This window comes from Cotesia glomerata, linkage group LG7 (assembly GCF_020080835.1).
Source record: "Cotesia glomerata isolate CgM1 linkage group LG7, MPM_Cglom_v2.3, whole genome shotgun sequence".
Taxonomy (NCBI): Eukaryota; Metazoa; Arthropoda; class Insecta; order Hymenoptera; family Braconidae; genus Cotesia; species Cotesia glomerata.
The window spans coordinates 19966-44911 of NC_058164.1; the positions used below are offsets into that span (position 1 = coordinate 19966).

Below are 24946 nucleotides of genomic sequence, written 5' to 3' on the forward strand. Positions count from 1 at the left end.
TTACCGACCGATGGTAGAAACAGGAATTACCCATGTGTAATTTGTAAATACAATGTTAATTATTTGTCCTTAGATACCTCAGCTTTTACCATCAGTCGGTAAAGCAGGAATCTGTTTTATTTGACTCCAATGTTCTTAAAAACAAAGTCGATTTAGAACTGATTATCTGTTTCAACCGCAAAACCCAAAGTCATGTGTAATTCTGTATATTAAATATGAGCTTCATTAATTTATCTGTCCAAGATTTCAGAGAATAATAATACTCAAAATAATGTTCTTTAAAAAATAAAGTCGATTCAAATACTTTCAAAAAGTACCCTCACTCGGAAAATCGATTATTTCCGTTTAACCGCAATAAACCCAAAGTTATCTGTAATTCTGTAAATACAAAATGGTAGCCACACTTATTCGTCCAAATCCGCGCTTTTCGGTATTTTCCTGTTTTACCGACTGATGGTAAAACAGGTATCTGTTTTACCGACTGATGGTAAAACAGTGGTAAAACTATCAGAAATCGTGCAAGCTATGTTTAGACAGTGATTTCTATGAAAATAATACTCAAAATAATGTTCTTTAAAAAATAAAGTCGATTCGAATACTTTCAAAAAGTACCCTCACTCGGAAAATCGATTATTTCCGTTTCAGACCCAATAAACCCAAAGTTATCTGTAATTCTGTAAATACAAAATGGTAGCCACACTTATTCTTCCAAATCCGCGCTTTTCGGTATTTTCCTGTTTTACCGACTGATGGTAAAACAGGTATCTGTTTTACCGACTGATGGTAAAACAGATATCTGTTATACCGACTGATAGTAAAACAGTGGTATAACCATCAGAAATCGTGCAAGCTTTGTTTATAAAGTGATTTCTATCAAAATAATACTCAAAATAATGTTCTTTAAAAAATAAAGTCGATTCAAATACTTTCAAAAAGTACCCTCACTCGGAAAATCGATTATTTCCGTTTCAACCGCAATAAACCCAAAGCTATCTGTAATTCTGTAAACACAAAATGGTAGTCATACTTTTTCGTCCATATCCGCGCTCTCCGGTATTTTCCTGTTTTACCGACTGATGGTAAAACAGGTATCTGTTTTACTGACTGATGGTAAACACATTTTATAAGCAGCAGAATTCGTGCAAGCCATGGTTATACAGTGATTTCCGGGCAAAAATTACTTGAAATAATGTTCCTTGAAAAATAAAGTCGATTTGAGTACTTTAAGGAAGTACCCTTACTTGGAATATCGTCGATTTTCGGTCAATCGCAATAACTCCAAAGTTATCTATAATTCTTCAAATATAACCATCAGAATTTGTGCAAGCCATGTTTATACAGTGATTTCTGTTAAAAAGATACTGAAAATAATGTTTTTCAAAAAATAAAGTCGATCTGAATACTTTAAGGAAGTACCCTTAGTCGGAAAATCGTCGATTTTCTTCCAAACTCACTGAATCCAAAATAATCAGTAATTCATCGAATAAAACCATCAGAATTTGTGCATGCCATGTTTATACAGTGATTTCTGTAAAAAAATTACTTAAAATAATGTTCCTTGAAAAATAAAGTCGATTTGAATACTTTACGATATCACCCTCACTTGGAAAATCGTCGATTTTCGGTCCATACGCAATGAATCCAAAATATTCAGTAATTTCTCGAATATTACTATAAGAATCTGTGCAAGCCATGTTTATACAGTGATTCCCGTGAAGAAATTACTAAAAATCATGTTCCTAAAAAAATAAAGTCGATTTGAATACTTTACGATAGTACCCTTACTTGGAATATCGTCGATTTTCGGTCAATCGCAATAACTCCAAAGTTATCTATAATTCTTCAAATATAACTATCAGAATTCGTGCAAGCCATGTTTATACAGTGATTTCTGTGAAAGAATAACTCAAAATAATGTTCCTTGAAAAATAAAGTCGATTTGAATACTTTAAGGAAGTACCCTCACTCGGAAAATCGTCGATTTTCGGTCCAAACGCAATGAATCCAAAGTTATCTATAATTCTTCGAATATAACCAACAGAATTTGTGCAAGCTATGTTTATAACGTGATTTCTGTAAAAAAATTACTTAAAATAATGTTCTTTAAAAAATAAAGTCGATTTGAATACTTTACGATAGTACCCTTACCTGGAAAATCGTCGATTTTCGGTCCAAACGCAATGAATCCGAAAAAATCAGTAGGTTCTTGAATATAACCATCAGAATTTGTGCAAGCCATGTTAATACTGTGATTTCCGGGCAAAAATTACTTAAAATAATGTTCCCTCAAAAATAAAGTCGATTTGAGTACTTTAAGGAAGTACCCTGACTCGGAATATCGTTGATTTTCGGTCCAATCGCAATAAATCCAAAATTATCTATAATTCTCTCTATATAACCATTAGAATTCGTGCAAGCCATGTTTATACAGTGATTTCTGTGGAAAAGTTACTCAAAATAATGTTCTTTAAAAATTAAAGTCGATTTGAATACCTTAAGGAAGTACTCTCACTCGGAAAATCGTCGAATTTCGGTCTAAACGCAATGAATCCAAAATAATCAGTAATTTCTCGAAGATAACCATCAGAATTCGTGCAAGCTATGTTTATACAGTGATTTCTGTGGAAAAATTACTCAAAATAATGTTATTTAAGAAATAAAGTCGATTTGAATACCTTAAAGAAGAACTCTCACTCGGAAAATCGTCGATTTTCGGTCCAAACGCAATGAATCCAAAGTAATCTATAATTCTTCGAAAATAACCATCAGAATTTGTGCAAGCTATGTTTATACAGTGATTTCTGTGAAAAACATACTCAAAATAATGTTCTATAAAAAATAAAGTCTATTTGATTACTTTACGATAGTACCCTTACCTGAAAAATCGTCGATTTTCGGTCCAAACGCAATGAATCCAAAATAATCTGTAATTAGTCGAATAAAACCATCAGAATTGGTGCAAGCCATGTTTATACAGCGATTTCTGTAAAAAATTACTTAAAATAATGTTCCTTGAAAAATAAAATCGATTTGAATACTTTACGATATCACCCTCACTTGGAAAATCGTCGATTTTCGGTCCAAACGCAATGAATCCAAAATATTCAGTAATTTCTCGAATATTACTATAAGAATCTGTGCAAGCCATGTTTATACAGTGATTCCCGTGAAGAAATTACTAAAAATCATGTTCTTAAAAAAATAAAGTCGATTTGAATACTTTACGATAGTACCCTTACCTGGAAAATCGTCGATTTTCGGTCCAAACGCAATGAATCCAAAATAATCTGTAATTAGTCGAATAAAACCATCAGAATTGGTGCAAGCCATGTTTATACAGCGATTTCTGTAAAAAAATTACTTAAAATAATGTTCCTTGAAAAATAAAGTCGATTTGAGTACTTTAAGGAAGTACCCTGACTCGGAATATCGTTGATTTTCGGTCCAATCGCAATAAATCCAAAATTATCTATAATTCTTTGTATATAACCATTAAAATTCGTGCAAGCCATGTTTATACAGTGATTTCTGTGGAAAAGTTACTCAAAATAATGTTCTTGAAAAAATAAAGTCGATTTGAATACCTTAAGGAAGTACTCCCACTCGGAAAATCGTCGATTTTCGGTCCAAACGCAATGAATCCAACATAATCAGTAATTCTTCGAATATAACCATCAGAATTTATGCAAGCCATGTATATACAGTGATTTCTGTGACAAAATTACTTAAAAAAATGTTCTTTAAAAAATAAAGTCGATTTGAATACCTTAAGGAAGTACTCTCACTCGGAAAATCGTCGATTTTCGGTCTAAACGCAATGAATCCAAAATAATCAGTAATTTCTCGAATATAACCATCAGAATTCGTGCAAGCTATGTTTATACAGTGATTTCTGTGAAAAAATTACTCAAAATAATGTTCTATAAAAAATAAAGTCGATTTGAATACTTTACGATAGTACCCTTACCTTGAAAATCGTCGATTTTTCGTCCAATCTCAATGAATCCAAAATAATCAGTAATTTATCGAATATAACCATCAGAATTCGTGCAAGCCATGTTTATACAGAAATTTCTGTGGAAAAGTTACTCGAAATAATGTTCTTAAAAAAATAAAGTCGATTTGAATACTTTAAGGAAGTACCCTCTTTCGGAAAATCGTCGATTTTCGATCCAGACCCAATGAATCCAAAAAAATCAGTAATTTCTCGGATATAACTATCAAAATTCGTGCAAGCCATGTTTATACAGTGATTTCTGTGAAAGAATAACTCAAAATAATGTTCCTTGAAAAATAAAGTCGATTTGAATACTTTAAGGAAGTACCCTCACTCGGAAAATCGTCGATTTTCGGTCCAAACGCAATGAATCCAAAGTTATCTATAATTCTTCGAATATAACCATCAGAATTTGTGCAAGCTATGTTTATAACGTGATTTCTGTAAAAAAATTACTTAAAATAATGTTCTTTAAAAAATAAAGTCGATTTGAATACTTTACGATAGTACCCTTACCTGGAAAATCGTCGATTTTCGGTCCAAACGCAATGAATCCAAAAAAATCAGTAATTTCTCGGATATAACTATCAAAATTTGTGCAAGCCATGTTAATACAGTGATTTCCGGGCAAAAATTACTTAAAATAATGTTCCCTCAAAAATAAAGTCGATTTGAGTACTTTAAGGAAGTACCCTGACTCGGAATATCGTTGATTTTCGGTCCAATCGCAATAAATCCAAAATTATCTATAATTCTTTGTATATAACCATTAGAATTCGTGCAAGCCATGTTTATACAGTGATTTCTGTGGAAAAGTTACTCAAAATAATGTTCTTTAAAAAATAAAGTCGATTTGAATACCTTAAGGAAGTACTCTCACTCGAAAAATCGTCGAATTTCGGTCTAAACGCAATGAATCCAAAATAATCAGTAATTTCTCGAAGATAACCATCAGAATTCGTGCAAGCTATGTTTATACAGTGATTTCTGTGGAAAAATTACTCAAAATAATGTTCTTTAAGAAATAAAGTCGATTTGAATACCTTAAAGAAGAACTCTCACTCGGAAAATCGTCGATTTTCGGTCCAAACGCAATGAATCCAAAGTAATCTATAATTCTTCGAATATAACCATCAGAATTAGTGCAAGCTATGTTTATACAGTGATTTCTGTGAAAAACATACTCAAAATAATGTTCTATAAAAAATAAAGTCTATTTGATTACTTTACGATAGTACCCTTACCTGAAAAATCGTCGATTTTCGGTCCAAACGCAATGAATCCAAAGTAATCTATAATTCTTCGAATATAACCATCAGAATTTGTGCAAGCTATGTTTATACAGTGATTTCTGTGAAAAACATACTCAAAATAATGTTCTATAAAAAATAAAGTCGATTTGAGGACTTTAAGGAAGTACCCTGACTCGGAATATCGTTGATTTTCGGTCCAATCACAATAAATCCAAAATTATCTATAATTCTTTGGATATAACCATTAGAATTCGTGCAAGCTATGTTTATACAGTGATTTCTATGAAAATAATACTCAAAATAATGTTCTTTAAAAAATAAAGTCGATTCAAATACTTTAAAAAAATACCCTCACTCGGAAAATCGATTATTTCCGTTTCAACCGCAATAAACCCAAAGTCATGTGTAATTCTGTAAATACAATATGATAGCCACACTTATTCGTCCAAATACGCGCTTTTCGGTATTTTCCTGTTTTACCGACTGATGGTAAAACAGGAATCTGTTTTACCGACTGATGGTAAAACAGGAATCTGTTTTACCGACTGATGGTAAAACAGTGGTATAACCATCAGAAATCGTGCAAGCTATGTTTATACAGTGATTTCTATGAAAATAATACTCAAAATAATGTTCTTTAAAAAATAAAGTCGATTCAAATACTTTCAAAAAATACCCTCACTCGGAAAATTGATTATTTCCGTTTCAACCGCAAAAAACCCAAAGTCATGTGTAATTCTGTAAATACAATATGATAGCCACACTTATTCGTCCAAATACGCGCTTTTCGGTATTTTCCTGTTTTACCGACTGATGGTAAAACAGGAATCTGTTTTACCGACTGATGGTAAAACAGGAATCTGTTTTACCGACTGATGGTAAAACAGTGGTATAACCATCAGAAATCGTGCAAGCTATGTTTATACAGTGATTTCTATGAAAATAATACTCAAAATAATGTTCTTTAAGAAATAAAGTCGATTCAAATACTTTCAAAAAGTACCCTCACTCGGAAAATCGATTATTTCCGTTTCAACCGCAATAAACCCAAAGTCATGTGTAATTCTGTAAATACAATATGGTAGCCACACTTATTCGTCCAAATCCGCGCTTTTCGGTATTTTCCTGTTTTACCGACTGATGGTAAAACAGGAATCTGTTTTACCGACTGATGGTAAAACAGTGGTATAACCATCAGAAATCGTGCAAGCTATGTTTATACAGTGATTTCTATGAAAATAATACTCAAAATAATGTTCTTTAAGAAATAAAGTCGATTTGAATACCTTAAGGAAGAACTCTCACTCGGAAAATCGTCGATTTTCGGTCCAAACGCAATGAATCCAAAGTTATCTATTATTCTTCGAATATAACCATCAGAATTTGTGCAAGCTATGTTTATACAGTGATTTCTGTGAAAAACATACTCAAAATAATGTTCTATAAAAAATAAAGTCGATTTGATTACTTTACGATAGTACCCTTACCTTTAAAATCGTCGATTTTTCGTCCGAACTCAATGAATCCAAAATAATCAGTAATTTATCGAATAAAATTCATCAGAATTCGTGCATGCCGTGTTTATACAGTAATTTCTGTGAAATAATAACTCAAAATAATGGTCCTTGAAAAATAAAATCGATTTGAATACTTTAAGGAAGTACCCTCACTCGGAAAATCGTCGATTTTCGGTCCAAACGCAATGAATCCAAAGTTATCTATAATTCTTCGAATATAACCATCAGAATTAGTGCAAGCTATGTTTATACCGTGATTTCTGTGAAAAAATTACTTAATAGTATATTACACACCTAGGGAAGTAAAGTAAGAAATGTCTCAGATCACATGTAATTGTCGGCCGAGGCGAAGCCGAGGTTGACAAACATGTGATCTGAGGCTTTTTTATTTACTTCCCGTGGAGTGTATACTATTTTTTTGCTCGACGAAGGCGGAAAGCGGAAACTTTGTTTAGCGCAGCGGGACGAAAGTTGCCACTTTCCGCCCGGAGGGCAAAAAAATAATGTTCTTTAAAAAATAAAGTCGATTTGAATATTTTACGATAGTACCCTTACCTGGAAAATCGTCGATTTTCGGTCCAGACCCAATGAATCCAAAGTTATCTGTAATTCTTCGAATATAACCATTAGAATTTGTGCAAGCCATGTTTATACAGTGATTTCTGTGAAAAAATCACTCAAAATAATGTTCTTTAAAAAATAAAGTCGATTTGAATACTTTACGATAGTACTCTTACCCGGAAAATCGTCGATTTTCGGTCCAAACGCAATGAATCCAAAATAATCAGTAATTTCTCGAATATTACCATGAGAATCAGCGCAAGCCATGTTTATACAGTGATTTCTGTGAAAAAATTGCCTAAAATAATGTTCTTTAAAAAATAAAGTCGATTTGAATACTTTACGATAGTACCCTCTATCGGAAAATCGTCGATTTTCCATCAAAACGCAATAAATCCAGAATATTCAGTAATTTCTTGGATATTACCATTAGAATTCGTGCAAGCCATGTTTATACAGTGATTTCCGTGTAAAAATTACTAAAAATCATGTTCTTTAAAAAATAAAGTCGATTTGAATACTTTAAGGAAGTACCTTCCTTCAGAAAATCGTCGATTTTCCGTCCAAACGCAATAAATCCAAGGTAATCAGTAATTTCTCGAAAATTACCATGAGAATTAGTGCAAGCCATGTTTATACAGTGATTTCTGTAAATAAATTACTTAAAATAATGTTCTTCAAAAAATAAAGTCGATTTGAATACTTTAAGGAAGTACCCTCTTTCGGAAAATCATCGATTTTCCGTCCAAACGCAATCAATCCAAGGTAATCAGTAATTTCTTGAATATAACTACCAGAATTCGTGCAAGCCATGTTTATACAGGTATTTCTGTGGAAAAATTACTTCAAATAATGTTCCTTGAAAAATAAAGTCGATTTGAATACTTTAAGGAAGTACCATCTTTCTGAAAATCGTCGATTTTCGGTCCAAACGCAATAAATCCAAAATAATAAGTAATTTCTCGAATATAACCATCGGAATTCGTGCAAGCCATGTTTATACAAGAATTTCTGTGAAAAAATTACTTCAAATAATGTTCTTCTAAAAATAAAGTCGATTTGAATACTTTAAAGAAGTACCCTCTTTCGGAAAATCGTCGATTTTCGATCCAGACCCAATGAATCCAAAAAAATCAGTAATTTCTCGAATATTTCCATGAGAATTAGTGCAAGCCATGTTTATACAGTGATTTCTGTGAAAAAATCACTAAAAATAATGTTCTTAAGAAAATAAAGTCGATTTGAATACTTTACGATAGCACCCTCATTCGGTAAATCGTCGATTTTCGCTCCAAACGCAATGAATCCAACATAATCAGTAATTCTTCGAATATAACCATCAGAATTTATGCAAGCCATGTATATACAGTGATTTCTGTGACAAAATTACTTAAAAAAATGTTCCTTGAAAAATAAAGTCGATTTGAATACTTTACGATACTACCCTTACCTGGAAAATCGTCGATTTTCAGTCCAAACGCAATGAATCCAAAAGAATCAGTAATTTCTTGAATATTACCATCAGAATTCGTGCAAGCCATGTTTATACAGTGATTTCTGTGAAAAAATTACTCAAAATAATGTTCTTCTAAAAATAAAGTCGGTTCGAATACATTAAGGAAGTACCCTAACTCGGAAATTCGTCGATTTTCGGTCCAAACGCAATGAATCCAAAATAATCAGTAATTCTTTGAATATAACCATCAGAATTCGTGCAAGCCATGTTTATACAGTGATTTCTGTGAAAAAATTACTTAAAATAATGTTCCTTGAAAAATAAAGTGGATTTGAATACTTGACGCTCCTACTCTCACTCGGAATATCGTCGATTTTCGATCCAAACACAATGAATCCAAAATAATTAGTTTCTTCGAATATAACCATGAGAATTCAAGTGCAAGCCATGTTTATACAGTGATTTCTGTGGAAAAAATTACAAAATAATGTTCTTTAAAAATAAAGTCGATTTGAATACTTTACGATAGTACCCTTACCTGGAAAATCGTCGATTTTCGGTCCAAACACCAATGAATCCAAAATAATCAGTAATTTCTTGAATATTACCATGAGAATCAGTGCAAGCCATGTTTATACAGTGATTTCTGTGAAAAATTACTAAAATAATGTTCTTGAAAAAATAAAGTCGATTTGAATACTTTACGATAGTACCCTTACCTGGAAAATCGTCGATTTTCGGTCCAAACGCAATGAATTCAAAATAATCTGTAATTTCTCGAATATAACTATCAGAATTCGTGCAAGCCATGTCTATACAGTGATTTCTGTAAAAAAATTACTTAGAATAATGTTCTTCAAAAAATAAAGTCGATTTGAATACCTTAAGGAAGTACCCTTACCTGGAAAATCGTCGATTTCTGGTCCAAACGTAATGAATCCAAAATATTCAGTAATTTCTCGAATATTACCATAAGAATCTGTGCAAGCCATGTTTATACAGTGATTTCCGTGAAGAAATTACTTCAAATAATGTTTCTTGAAAAATAAAGTCGATTTGAATACTTTAAGGAAGTACCCTCTTTCAGAAAATCGTCGATTTTCGGTCCAGACCCAATGAATCCAAAGTAATCAGTAATTTGTCGAATATAACCATCAGAATTTGTGCAAGCCATGTTTATACAGTGATTTCTGTGGAAAAATTACTTCAAATAATCTTCCTTGAAAAATAAAGTCGATTTGAATACTTTACGATAGTGCCTCTTTCGGAAAATCGTCGATTTACGGTCCAAACGCAATGAATCCAAAATAATCAGTAATTTCCCGACTATAACCATTAGAATTCGTACAAGCCATGTCTATACAGTGATTTCTGTGAAAAAATTACTCAAAATAATGTTCTTCTAAAAATAAAATTTATTTAAATACTTGAAGGAAGTACCTCCACTTGAAAATCGTCGATTTTCGGTCCAAACGCAATGAATCTAAAATAATCTGTAATTTCTCGAATGTAACCATCAGAATTCGTGCAAGCCATGTTTATACAGTGATTTTCATGGAAAAGTAACTCAAAATATGGTTCTTTGAAAAATAAAGTTGATTTGAATACTTTATGGAAGTACCCTCTTTCGGAAAATCGTCAATTTTCGGTCCAGACCCAATGAATCCAAAATAATCAGTAATTTCTCGAATATTACCATGAGAATTAGTGCAAGCCATGTTTATACAGTGATTTCTGTTAAAAAATTACTTAGAATAATGTTCTTTGAAAAATAAAGTCGATTTGAATCCATTACGATGGTTCTTTTACCTGAAAATCGTCGATTTTTGGTCCAAACGCAATGAATCCAAAATATTCAGTAATTTCTCAAATATTACCATAAGAATCTGTGCAAGCCATGTTTATACAGTGATTTCCGTGAAGAAATTACTTCAAATAATGTTCTTAAAAAAATAAAGTCGATTTGAATACTTTAAGGAAGTACCCTCTTTCGAAAAATCGTCGATTTTCGGTCCAAACGCAATGAATCCAAAATAATCAGTAATTTCTCGAATATTACCATGAGAATTAGTGCAAGCCATGTTTATACAGTGATTTCTGTGAATTAATTACTTAAAATAATGTTCCTTGAAAAATAAAGTCGATTTCAATACTTTAAAGAAGTACCCTCACTCGAAAAATCGTCGATTTTCGGTCCAAACGCAATGAATCCGAAATAATCTGTAATTTCTCGAATATAACCATCAGAATTTGTGCAAGCTATGTTTATATCGTGATTTCTAAAAAGAAAACATTTGAATTAATGTTTTTTAAAAAATAAAGTCGATTTGAATACTTTACGATAGCACCCTCACTTGGAAAATCGTCGATTTTCGGTCCAAACGCAATGAATCCAAAATATTCAGTAATTTCTCGAATATTACCATAAGAATCTGTGCAAGCCATGTTTATACAGTGATTTCCGTGAAGAAATTACTAAAAATCATGTTCTTGAAAAAATAAAGTCGATTTGAATACTTTACGATAGTACCCTTACCTGGAAAATCGTCGATTTTCGGTCCAAACGCAATGAATCCAAAATAATCTGTAATTAGTCGAATAAAACCATCAGAATTGGTGCAAGCCATGTTTATACAGTGATTTCTGTAAAAAAATTACTTAAAATAATGTTCCTTGAAAAATAAAGTCTATTTGAGTACTTTAAGGAAGTACCCTGACTCGGAATATCGTTGATTTTCGGTCCAATCGCAATAAATCCAAAATTATCTATAATTCTTTGTATATAACCATTAAAATTCGTGCAAGCCATGTTTATACAGTGATTTCTGTGGAAAAGTTACTCAAAATAATGTTCTTGAAAAAATAAAGTCGATTTGAATACCTTAAGGAAGTACTCCCACTCGGAAAATCGTCGATTTTCGGTCCAAACGCAATGAATCCAAAGTTATCTATAATTCTTCGAATATAACCATCAAAATTTGAGCAAGCTATGTTTATACAGTGATTTCTGTGAAAAAAGTACTTAAAATCATGTTCCTTGAAAAATAAAGTCGATTTGAATACTTTATGATAGTACCCTTACCTGGAAAATCGTCGATTTTCGGTCCAAACGCAATGAATCCGAAAAAATCAGTAGGTTCTTGAATATAACTATCAGAATCTGTGCAATCCATGTTTATACAGTGATTTCTGTGCAAAAATTACTTGAAATCATGCTCCTTAAAAAATAAAGTCGATTTGAGTACTTTAAGGATGTACCCTTACTCGGAATATCGTCGATTTTCGGTCAATCGCAATAACTTCAAAGTTATCTATAATTCTTCAAATTCAACCATCAGAATTTGTGCAAGCCATGTTTATACAGTGATTTCTGTTCAAAAGTTACTCAAAATAATGTTCTTTAAAAAATAAAGTCGATTTGAATACTTTAAGAAAGTACTCTCATTCGGAAAATCGTCGATTTTCGGTCTAAACGCAATGAATCCAAAGTTATCTGTAATTTCTCGAATAAAACCATCAGAATTTGTGCATGCCATTTTTATACAGTGATTTCTATGAAAATAATACTCAAAATAATGTTCTTTAAAAAATAAAGTCGATTCAAATACTTTAAAAAAGTACCCTCACTCGGAAAATCGATTATTTCCGTTTCAAGCGCAATTAGCCTAAAGCTATGTGTAATTCTGTAAATACAAAATGGTAGTCATACTTATTAGTCCAAATCCGCGCTCTCAGATATTTTTCTGTTTTACCGACTGATGGTAAAAAATGGTATAACTATCAGAATTTGTGCAAGCTATGTTTATACAGTGATTTCTATGAAGAAAATACTTAAAATACTGTTCTTTAAAAAATAAAGTCGTTTTACCGACTGATGGTAAAACAGGTATCTGCCTTACCGACTGATGGTAAAACAGGTATCTGCCTTACCGACTGATGGTAAAGCAGGTATCTGCCTTACCGACTGATGGTAAACACATGGTACAACCATCAGAATTCGTGCACGTCATGTTTATACAGTGATTTCTATGAAAAAAATACTTAAAATAATGTTCTTTAAAAAATAAAGTCGATTTGAATACCTTAAGGAAGTACTCTCACTCGGAAAATCGTCGATTTTCGGTCTAAACGCAATGAATCCAAAATAATCAGTAATTTGTCAAATATAACTATCAGAATTTGTGCAACCCATGTTTATACAGTGATTTCTGTTTAAAAGTTACTGAAAATAATGTTCTTTAAAAAATAAAGTCGATTTGAACACTTTACGATTGCACTCTCACTCGCAAAATCGTCGATTTTCGGTCCAAACGCAATGAATCTAAAATAATCTGTAATTCTTCGAATATAACGATTAGAATTTGTGCAAGCCGTGTTTATACAGTGATTTCTAGGAAAAAATTACTTAAAATAATGTTCTATAAAAAATAAAGTCGATTTCAATACTTTAAGGAAGTACCCCTACCTGGAAAATCGTCGATTTTTTGTCCGAACGCAATGAATTTAAAATAATCAGTAATTTCTCGAATATAACCATCAGAATTTGTGCAAGCCATGTTTATACAGTGATTTTTGTTTAAAAGTTACTGAAAATAATGTTCTTTAAAAAATAAAGTCGATTTGAATACCTTAAGAAAGTACTCTCATTCGGAAAATCGTCGATTTTCGGTCTAAACGCAATGAATCAAAAGTTATCTATAATTCTTCGAATATAACAATCAGAATTTGTGCAAGCTATGTTTATACAGTGATTACTGTGAAAAAATTACTCAAAATAATGTTCTATAAAAAAAAAAGTCGATTTGAATACTTTACGATTGCACCCTCACTCGGAAAATCGTCGATTTTCGGTCCAACCGCAATGAATCCGAAAAAAACAGTTGGTTCTTGAATATAACCATCAGAATTTGTGCAAGCCATGTTTATACAGTGATTTCTGTTTAAAAGTTACTGAAAATAATGTTCTTTAAAAAATAAAGTCGATTTGAATACTTTACGATTGCACCCTCACTCTGAAAATCGTCGATTTTCGGTCCAAACGCGATAAATCAAAAATAATCAGTAGTTTCTCGAATATAACCATCAGAATTTGTGCAAGCCATGTTTATATCGTGATTTCTAAGAAGTAATCATGTAAAATAATGTTCTTAAAAAAATAAAGTAGATTTGAATACTTTAAGGAAGTACCCTCACTCGGAATATCGTCGATTTACGGTCTAAACGCAACTAATCTAAAGTTATCTGTAATTTCTCGACTAAAACCATCAGAATTTGTTTAAGCCATGTTTATATAGTGATTTCTGTGAAAGAATAACTCAAAATAATGTTCCTTGAAAAATAAAGTCGATTTGAATACTTTAAGGATGTACCCTTACTCGGAATATCGTCGATTTTCGGTCAATCGCAATAACTCCAAAGTTATCTATAATTCTCCAAATTCAACCATCAGAATTTGTGCAAGCCATGTTTATACAGTGATTTCTGTTTAAAAGTTAATGAAAATAATGTTCTTTAAAATGTAAAGTCGATTTGAATACCTTAAGGAAGTACTCTCACTCGGAAAATCGTCGATTTTCGGTCTAAGCGCAATGAATCCAAAATAATCAGTAATTTCTCGAATATAACTATCAGAATTCGTGCAAGCCATGTTTATACAGTGATTTCTGTGAAAAAATCACTTAAAATAATGTTCTTTAAAAAATAAAGTCGATTTGAATACTTTAAGGAAGTACCCTTACTCGGAATATCGTCGATTTTCGGTCCAAACGCAATGAATTTAAAATAATCAGTAATTCTTTGAATATAACCATCGGAATTCTTGCAAGCCATGTTTATACAGTGATTTTTGTGCAAAAATTACTTAAAATAATGTTTTTTAAAAAATAAAGTCGATTTGAATATCTTAAGGAAGTACTCTCACTCGGAAAATCGTCGATTTTCGGTCTAAACGCAATGAATCTAAAGTTATCTATAATTCTTCGAATATAACTATCAGAATTTGTGCAAGCTATGTTTATACAGTGATTTCTGTGAAAAAATTACTAAAAATAATGTTTTTTGAAAAATATAGTCGATCTAAATACTTTAAGGAAGTACCCTGACTCGGAATATCGTCGATTTTCGGTCCGATCGCAATAAATCCAAAGTTATCTATAATTCTTTGAATATAACCATCAGAACTTGTGCAAGCCATGTTTACACAGTGATTTCTGTGGAAAAATCACTTAAAATAATGTTCTTTAAAAAATAAAGTCGATTTGAATACCTTAAGGAAGTACTCTCACTCGGAAAATCGTCGATTTTCGGTCCAATTGCAATGAATCCAAAATAATCAGTAATTTCTCGAATATAACCATCAGAATTCGTGCAAGCCACATATATACAGTGATTTCTGTAGAAAAATTACTTAAAATAATGTTCTTTTAAATATAAAGTCGATTTGAATACTTTACGATAGTACCCTTACTTGGAAAATCGTCGATTTTCGGTCTACACGCTATGAATCAAAAATAATCAGTAATTTATTAAATATAACTATCAGAATTCGTGCAAGCCATGTTTATACAAAAATTTCTGTGAAAAAATTACTAAAAATAATGTTCTTCAAAAAATAAAGTCGATTTGAATACTTTAAGGAAGTACCCCTATCTGGAAAATTGTCGATTTTTGGTCCAAACGCAATGAATCCAAAATAATCTGTAATTTGTCGAATATTACCATCAGAATTTGTGAAAACCATATTTATACAGTGATTTCTTTGAAAAAATTACTTAAAATAATGTTCTTTTAAAAATAAAGTCGATTTGAATACTTTAAGGAAGTACCCTTACTCGGAAAATCGTCGATTTTCGGTCCAAACGCAATGAATCCAAAATAATCAGTAATTTCTCGAATATAACCATCAGAATTCGTAGAAGTTATGTTTATGCAGTGATTTCTGTGAAAAAATTACTTAAAATAATGTTTTTTAAAAAATAAAGTCGATTTGAATACTTTAAGGAAGTACCCTCACTTGGAAAATCGTCGATTTTCGGTCCAAACGCAATTAATCCAACGTTATCTCTAATTCTTCGAATATAACCATTAGAATTTGTGCAAGCTATGTTTATACAGTGATTTCTGTGAAAAAATTACTTAAAATAATGTTCTTTAAAAAATAAAGTCGATTTGAATACTTTAAGGAAGTACCCTCACTTGGAAAATCGTCGATTTTCGTTCCAAACGCAATGAATCCGAAATAATCAGTAGGTTCTCGAATATAAATATCAGAATTTGTGCAAGCCATGTTTATACAGTGATTTCTGTGAAAAAATTACTTAAAATAATGTTCTTTGAAAAATAAAGTTGGTTTGAATACTTTAAGGAAGTACCCTCACTTAGAAAATCGTCGATTTCCGCTTTAAACGCGACCAACTCGAACTAATTGGCAATTCCATCAAGATAACCATTAAAATTTGTTTAATCTATGTTTATACAGTGATTCTTGTGGAAAAAGTGGAGACAATTATTCAATTATCCAAATTGAGTCGATTTGAATACTTTAAATTGGAGACTCTCACCCTAAAAATCGTTGATTTTTGCTCCAAACGCGACCTCTTTGAAATAATTGGCAATCCCATCAGGATTACTTTAAAAATTTGTTTAATCTATGCTTATAGAATAATTTATGAGAAAAAAGTGAAGGCAGATATTCAATTATCAATTATAAGTCGATTTGAATACTTTACAATGGAGACGCTCACCCGAAAAATGGTCGATTTTTGCTCTAAGTGCGACCACTTCGAATTAATTTTCAATTCCATCAGGATTACCATAAAAATTTGTTTAATATATGTTTATACATTGATTCATGTGGTAAAAGTGGAAACAGGTATTCAATTATCCCAATTAAGTCGATTAAAATATGTTACAATAGGTAACCTCACTCGAAAAATTGTCGATTTTTGCTCCAAACGCGACCAACTCGAAGTAATTTGCAATTTCATCAGGATTACCATCAAAATTTGCGTAATATATGTTTATACAATAATTCTAGTGGAAAAATTGAAGGCAGATATTCAATTATCAATTATAAGCCGATTTGGATACTTTACAATGGAGACGCTCACCCGAAAAATGGTTGATTTTCGCTCCAATTGCGACCAACTTTAAATAATTGGCAATTCCATCAGGATTACCATTAAAATTCGTTCAATCTATGTTGAGACAGTGATTTGTGTGGAAAAAAATGAGACAATTATTCAATCGCAAGAATCAAGTCGATTTGAATACTTAAAAATGGAGACTCTCATCCTAAAAATGCTCAAATTTCAATTCAAACGCGACCTCTTCGAAATAATTGGCAATTTCATCATGATTACCATCAAAATTTACGTAATCTATGTTTATAGAATAATTTATGAGGAAAAAGTGGAGACAGGTATTCAATTATCCAAATTAAGTCAATTTGAAAATTAGAGAAAATAAAGTAGTTTTTCAAATTAAATCAATTTGAATACTTAACGATAGTACCCTCACCTGGAAAATCGTCGATTTACGGTCCAAATGCAATAAATCCAAAGTCATCAGTAATTCCTCGAATATTACCATCAGAATTTGTGAAAGCCATGTTTATACAGTGATTTCTGTGAAAAAATTACTTGAAATAATGGTCTTCAAAAAATTAAGTCGATTTAAATACTTTACGATAGTACTCTCACCTGTAAAATCGTCGATTATCAGTTCAACCGCAATAAATCCAAAGTAATCAGTAATTCCTTGAATATTACAACTAGAATCCGTGTAATCGATGATTATATAGTGGTTTCAGTGAAAAAAGTGGCAAAAATGATGTTATTCTAACAATTAAGTCGATTTGAATACTTTACGATGGGTACTCTTACCTGAAAAATCCTCGATTTTTAGTCCTCAGTTGATCATTCTGATGTTATTAGTAATTCCTGGAATATTACCACTAGAATTTATTTAATCGATAATTATACAGTGGTTTCAGTGGAAAAAGTAGCAAAAATAATGTAATTCTAAAAATTAATTCGATTTATTAATTGTTCGATTAATTGCTAATTAATTTTTTAATTGGTCGGTTAATTACTGATTCATTGTCATTAATTGGTTATTAATTTATTGATTAATAATTACTTAATGATTTTAGCATGTTGTGAGTATTTTTAGACTCATCTTGGCCATATTCATGCCTATTTTACACGCTTTTTTTTTAATAATAATTGATTAATCAATTGAATAATGATTGAATAACTGTTTGATTGATGATTAATTATTTGACGGCAACTATTTGTAAGTCTTTTCAGCGTTTCAGTTTTTATTTGTACCATCTTTGAACATATTTTTGAATAATTCTACAATATTTGAACATATTTTTTTAACAATTTGGTCTGATTCGATCACGTTTACAACTTTTTTTACGCGTTTCATTAAAATAAAGACCTGATTTTCATTAATAATGATTAATGGATTAACGATTTGGTGCAATTTTTACAGTTAACTTGTTTTTGATCAGATTCGTTCTCACTGCGCATGCGCAAGCTCGAATCTCAATGCCGCCACACAGCTATATGATACTATTTTCTTCATCAAACTATTATTTTCATTGCAAATTCACTAAATTTACGCTTAAATTCTAAACTAAGGTAAAATCTCGATATGTCTTTCTGTATTAGTTACAACAATTTTAATTACTAACCTAAATTCACTTTTATATTCAATTTTATATGATAACATTACCCCAATTATCTTTATAAATTTATTCAAATTGATAAATTGACAGTGAGATCAGTTATTGCTAAGATCAGATCAGTGGAAAAGCTCTCCATTTGAAAAGAATTAAATAATCATTTTATTCATTATGATTATTCTATTTCACATCTTTTTCTTACAGGTCATGTTTATTCAATATCTTTTTGCAAAGAATTAATTTGTTTCTGAAATAAATATAAGTTCAATGAACATTGACTTGGCGCGATTTTTATAGTAAAACTGTATTCTTTTAAATTTTATAATTTCTCTTCGTTCTCTATAAAACAACGGTTAATTTGTTGCTATTAAAGTTATTATATTGTTATTTTCATACATATATGATAAGTATTATTAATAACAATATATTTAGTTGAAAGACATGCGCTGTGACCTAAACGAGAACAGTTGCGCGTTGTTAAGGATCGCGCAGTTTTGAGGAAGCAGGCGCACTAGTGCGTTCGGCACAGTACACAGTAAACCAGTCAGACAGTTGCTTGTGGTTATATCCTCTATCCGGTCGCGTTTTTATTTACCAAATATCATCAGTTTTTTTTTCATTTTCGTCATAAAATAACTGACCTTTCCATATACTAATAAATGATCATAATATTCAATTTTCTTTCTTTTTTTTTTTTTTTTTTTTTTTTTTTAGTTCATTGCTAACATTTGAACCTAGCGACTGGTGAAAGGTGGAAGGGTAGAATAAAGTTCATTTATTTCCTCGACTTTTACGTTTACTGTCAATTGTTGTCGAATCCTAATGTTTATAATCAAAAAGTTTCTACTACTCATTTAAAGATTTCATGTTATTTCGTGGTAAAACAGTTATTTATTTTATATTGTTTTGATAATGATATGTTAAATTTTTTATTGTGGAGTACCTAATAGATCGTTGACTATATGGTTTTTTTTTTTTTTTTTTTTTTTTTTTTTTTCTCTTTATTTGTGCAAAAATGTGCTCATGGTGATTTATTCCAATAATATGATTTTGTATAACTGCCACAATATGAATGAAAAAGTTTTACAGTGTAAATTGTTATTAATTTATTAAAGATGGGTGTTTAAATCTGAAACTAATATTTCTGTTTAAAACTGATGATTTGAAAATAAAAAAAAAAATGTATTGCTGTTTAAATTTATAAACTATAAAAAGTTACTGTCATACAGAGACACTTTGTATAATCGGCCTTAAAAAAATGACACCACTTGTTACTTACACGATAGTGTTTATGGTTAATATTTTCTTTCATTCGATAGTCGAGGGTGAGTGTTTAACAACTATTAATTATTTTATTTACTACTGGTTTTAGCTATTAATCTCATTTCGACAAGCAAATTAGAAAATAATCGTATATTTTCATAATATTATTACTTTTATTAATCCAAGTTGAATAATAGTTTTAGAATACTAAAATATCAATGATGAGAGTCGATGAGTATATGATCAGTATTTATAAACTAAGGTTAAAGTTTTACACGCTGACTGGTGTACCGATCTGTTACTAACTGAATGGTATATAGCTAATTAAGCGCATATAATTACAAAGTCATGTAGAATAATCGAATTTATAATGATGGAACAAGTGTCTTTGATGCCTTAAATTAATGCTGTCAATAATACTTAATTTTTGTGATAGCTTAATTAAAGTCGATTAACAACTTGAGAAAATTTTAAGTCATAATATTTTTTATAAATTTATATGTGAAATAATTTAACAAAAATAGGATAATAAGTGGTTTTTACATTCATTTTTCGACTCTTAATAACAATTTAAAACAATATGTATCTGTTTTTTTGTAAAAAAATTCTTGTCAACAAACAAATTATATCAATCTTGTTTTCAATAATATAATTGATGCATCAAGTATAGGATTAATTTGTTAACTAAAATTTTTTATCAATTCTTAGCCTATTCTGCAATTTTTTTCCTTATTATCAGATCAACTAGAAAAAATTAAAGAAAAAAAAATAAAAAAAAACAATTATATGCATTGCTAATATTGTTATTAATCAGGCTATGTGCGTAAATGAATTCCATTAAGAATGAATAATTAAAATAAATGCTCATCAAAATTAAAGTCGTTGAGCAGTTAACACTATTTTTGTATTTTAAAGAAATGACTACTATTGCGTAAATGCTCCGTATATCCTGTAGAGGATATATTTACCACAGACGGAAATAATTACCTCGTGTATTCACACGGCAATAACAATAATAATAATAATAGTAATAATAGCGATCAAACGTGGAATTTTCACACTATATAACATTAGTATGAAGTGAATGAGCGCAGAACATTAAGAGACTAAAGTGAAATAGAGAAAATATTGCGGGTGCAAAAGAGTTGAAGATTATATTAAAGCGTATGTAAACTATGCGTATATACTCTCTATTCCATGTATAGTTTTATAGTTATATATACAGAAAAGAGATCATTATTGTGGGAACATTATTTACGCATGTGAATTATTATTATTACTATTGTCATGATTAATTAATTAATTATTATCGTCATCACAATTATCATATTCATGATTTTTCACCATATATGTTTATTTTATTTGTGGAATATTATTTTACATTTATGTTTTTAATTATATACTCTAACTAAAAGCAAAAAAAGTTAAAATTTTTACAAATATTAAATAATTTTTTTTCAGCTAAATTTTAAATATTGATAATTAATTAAACTAGTTACTTTTTTACTATTCCCAATATTTATAAGACATTTAATTATACATTAATCACGATCGATAATTGTATTTAGGCCATACTTTTTAACAGATTTAATAAAAATATTGGTTATTATTAATGTATACAATTGTATAAATTTCAGTTTATGTTATTTTCCATTATCAATACAGACAGTGATATAATTTTTTTGTTTTATTTTATTTTATTTTATTTTACCGTCGATCAAAATATGTAATACCGTTCTAACTATAATGTATCTATTCTCAATAAATAGAAAAATGTAGCGTTATCATTTATTTTTTCTCTACAATCGAAATTCATTTCCATGTATATTAGATGATTATATTGCAGATATATACATATGTTATAAGTTATAAGTATTTTTACCGATTCGATATCATTATACTCTTTAATGAAAGCAACTAGTTTAATTATTAATTACCAATGATTGTTAATAATATAGTAAAAAAAGGAGGCTTAAAGAAAGGAATAAAACAGTACTTATTAGGGGAAGAAAAAAAAAAACATATATATTCAAACATTATATATGAGTTGTAAAAGTATTGATTCATTTTAGGTTATGATTTGGTTACAATGTTGGAAAGTTATCATCTAAAAGTTGTTGGAAAAACAAAAAAGAAATATTTGGAAAACGTAAAACGAGCTTGGTTGGTAAATGTGTATGTATGTGTATCTTTTATACTAAGGTAATTCTCACGACAAGTTTCAAACCCAAAGCACGAACTCAATTCTTGGAAAGCTAGAGGAGTTAAAGGTACTTCACCTATCCTGGATAACAGAAACTATATAGAGAAGGGGAGAACTATCCCACCTGTACTTTGTAACTATATCGTCACTTTCTACAACCAGCTTAACGTACCGAGTAGGATTAACTCCCTTCGTAGACAACTCGTTATATTGCTACCGACTAACAATACCAAACTCAGACTGATCACAATTATTATTAGTATAATGATAGACAATAGTTATTTATAAAATATTTCAAGTATTTGTCACCAAATTATCCATTTTCATACCTATTTATATTTGTGTATTTGATCGTAATTAAATGATATAAGTTTATAACTGATATCTTAAGCTCTCAATTTCAATGTTGACAATGAGGAATCCTCAAATGTATTATAATATTAATTACTGGTCATCATCAACAATGAGTGATACGATACAAGTATGCATGGTTATAGTTTAAAGCTTGAAGTTAGCCAGACACCCCGTGGGTAAAACCGACCTCAATTCAAGTGAATGCAAATTACCAGTATAGTAGTGATACGTCTACTATAACTGTCACTACTACTACTACTACTGTTAGTACTTTTACTTCAATACTAGCAACAGCACAGCATTCTATTCTGTTTCATTTTACGCCAATTCGATACATACATTCCCTCTTGGCCACTCGTGGATTCGTTCAGTGCTCGACTTTTCGCGCGACAATTTTATTAAATTTTTTGTTCATTTTTTTATTTTTTTTTATCCAACTACCTCTCTATCTGTATAAGCGATCGTTTCTTTATTTTTTTTTATTTGTCCACTCAATATACAGTTTTGCACCCTCTATGATAGAATTCAATACAAAACTTTGTTCAACCTTTTTTAAGATTTTTCAAGGAAATAAAATCTGTAAAGTAAAGTTATATAGTAATCTTTTTTTTTTTTTTCTTTTTTCTTTTTTCTTTTTTCTCTAATAAATTCAAGTATACGTCTCTGTATAATAACATTTTTTTCAATAACATTATTATCATCATCATCTCTGTTCCACTGTTCTACTTTAATGACTTGTTATGCCTAATTAATTTCATTAAATTTTTCAAGAGTGGTTATAGTTATAATAACAGTCTAATGAAGTAAACACAAGCGCATAGTAATATATTTTTTTATACATGACAATGTGACTGTAGTTGATAGAGTGTAACATTATAAGCACCTTAATTAAATTTTAAATCCAACATTTGGTGTAAGAACTTGATAGTAAATAAAACCAAATTAGTTGCATTATATGAAATTTAATAAGCTAAGGTTATCAAAAATAACTTAATGTATGCAAATATATAAAAGTATATTTAAATTTCACCTAATTAGTAAATTTGTTTTTTTTTTTTTTAATATCTTAATTATTATGTAACCAATATTTTTATATAAAATTGTTTATTTACCAAGTAAATAGTCAAATTTTACGTATTATATACATGAGTAAAACAAATAAAAATTGTAAGAAATAGAGTGAAAAAGCAATACGGTTTCCTGCGGAAGTGTCACCGTGGAAGTAAAGTCGTCGTGTTACTTCTGTTGTTGATTGTGTCGGTCGCATCTACCCCACGGTGTCTGCGGTTTTCGTCAAGGTCTTTGTAACCAGTCTAAAAGTTTTCCCTTATAATATGTCTTTTATGCAACCAGAGGTCTTCTTTTCATTTTTTAATATTATTAAATTTTCCATTCTACTTATCGTTTCATTATCATGCACAATGAAACGTTTAAATTATCCAATAATTAGTGTTGCATTAGAGATTTAAAATTAATAAAAAAAAAAAAGTTTCACAAAGAAAACTAATAGTAGATATGTTTTAAATAATTTTTTTTTTCATTATCTAATAAGTAATACTTTTCATTATATATTTCTTTTTTATATTGAGGAATTTAATTTTCTGTATTTTTATTTTTGTTTTGGAAATACTTTATAAAGTTACCGGATATTTTATAAAAAAGTTTGGTAAAGTGTGACCTGTATCCATTAACTGTTTGCCACATAATTGAACGTATGTACAGCAAACTTTCTATATGAGTAGTCTACATTCTTACCTTTAAATTTTAGAATTGAAATTTTTTTGATATCAAAAATGACATCAGTCAACAATCTATACAAAATCGCTCATAAATAAAAATATAGATTAATTATTCTAAATAAAGTATAAAGTCATAGTTAGTTGAAGCTATGTTAAATTCTTTAAGTAATGAATAACTTTAATTTAAATCATTTTTAAAATGAATATAAAAAAAAAGATACTAACCATCTAAACATTCATTATTGACATCACGAAAAAATTAGTTAACAAGTTTAAGATCATTTTTATAATTTAGGTTCAATAATAATTTAGGTCAATCGCTTTTATTCAATTGTGGATGTATACATATATCTATATATAGAGATAGAATTGAAGTGATGAAGCTCGCAGCATGCTGCAGCGTTCTGTACCTTGGCGTCTCTCGCAATAGCATTCACTCCAATAAAAAGAAAGAGAATAAAAGATTAAGTACGGAAAAAGTATAAAAAGATAAAATAATAATAATAATGATAATAATAATATTAATAATAATAAATCCGAGGTCATTGCACTGTCCGAAACAAATTTCAAATTAATAGCGAGTATAAATGATTATAATCATCTTTTAGGTTCCTCTAATAGCTATACTCCTATTTATACAATATTTATTTTTTAACTTTTATCAATATTCATTTAATTTTTAAATCCGATTTTTCTTTTGACCTAATTTATCGAATTTTATGTTAAAGATACAATATATGAATAGTAAAAAAATTGAAAATTTTTATTGATTATCCTCTAAATTAAAATACATGAAAGTCTTGAAGTTAGTCAAAAGTCGAAACTCGCAAAAAACGGGCCACGATTCATTATTGGTTAAAATTTAGGCGCGCTATTTAAATTTCTAGTTAAAATATATTATGAAAAGTTGGT

The 24946-nt window shown here is 29.8% G+C and overlaps 1 protein-coding gene and 1 long non-coding RNA gene across 19 annotated transcripts in view; one reads left to right on the forward strand and one right to left on the reverse strand.

The window, feature by feature from the left end:
- Positions 1-6834: 6834 nt before the first annotated feature.
- Positions 6835-13268, reverse strand: LOC123269481. 2 transcript variants are annotated; one of them, XR_006510426.1, is made up of 4 exons: positions 13250-13268; positions 13068-13174; positions 9667-9685; positions 6835-6845 (listed from the first exon to the last, which is right to left on the reverse strand). It is a non-coding gene; the product is annotated as an uncharacterized LOC123269481 (long non-coding RNA). The 2 variants fall into 2 exon arrangements; XR_006510427.1 differs by lacking the exon at positions 6835-6845 and adding an exon at positions 9407-9430.
- A 5695-nt stretch (positions 13269-18963) lies between these two features.
- LOC123268425 (hemicentin-2) overlaps positions 18964-24946 on the forward strand; it is a 36983-nt gene continuing 31000 nt past the window's right edge. For 6 of the 17 annotated variants that reach the window (XM_044733462.1, XM_044733463.1, XM_044733460.1 and 3 more), the window contains exon 1: positions 19424-19800. In XM_044733462.1, coding sequence (XP_044589397.1) covers positions 19734-19800 — 67 coding nt within the window. In that variant the 5' untranslated portion in view covers positions 19424-19733. Of the gene's footprint in view, positions 19354-19423; positions 19801-24946 lie in introns of those variants that run through there. The other 11 variants (XM_044733455.1, XM_044733457.1, XM_044733459.1 and 8 more) reach the window with 9 other exon arrangements.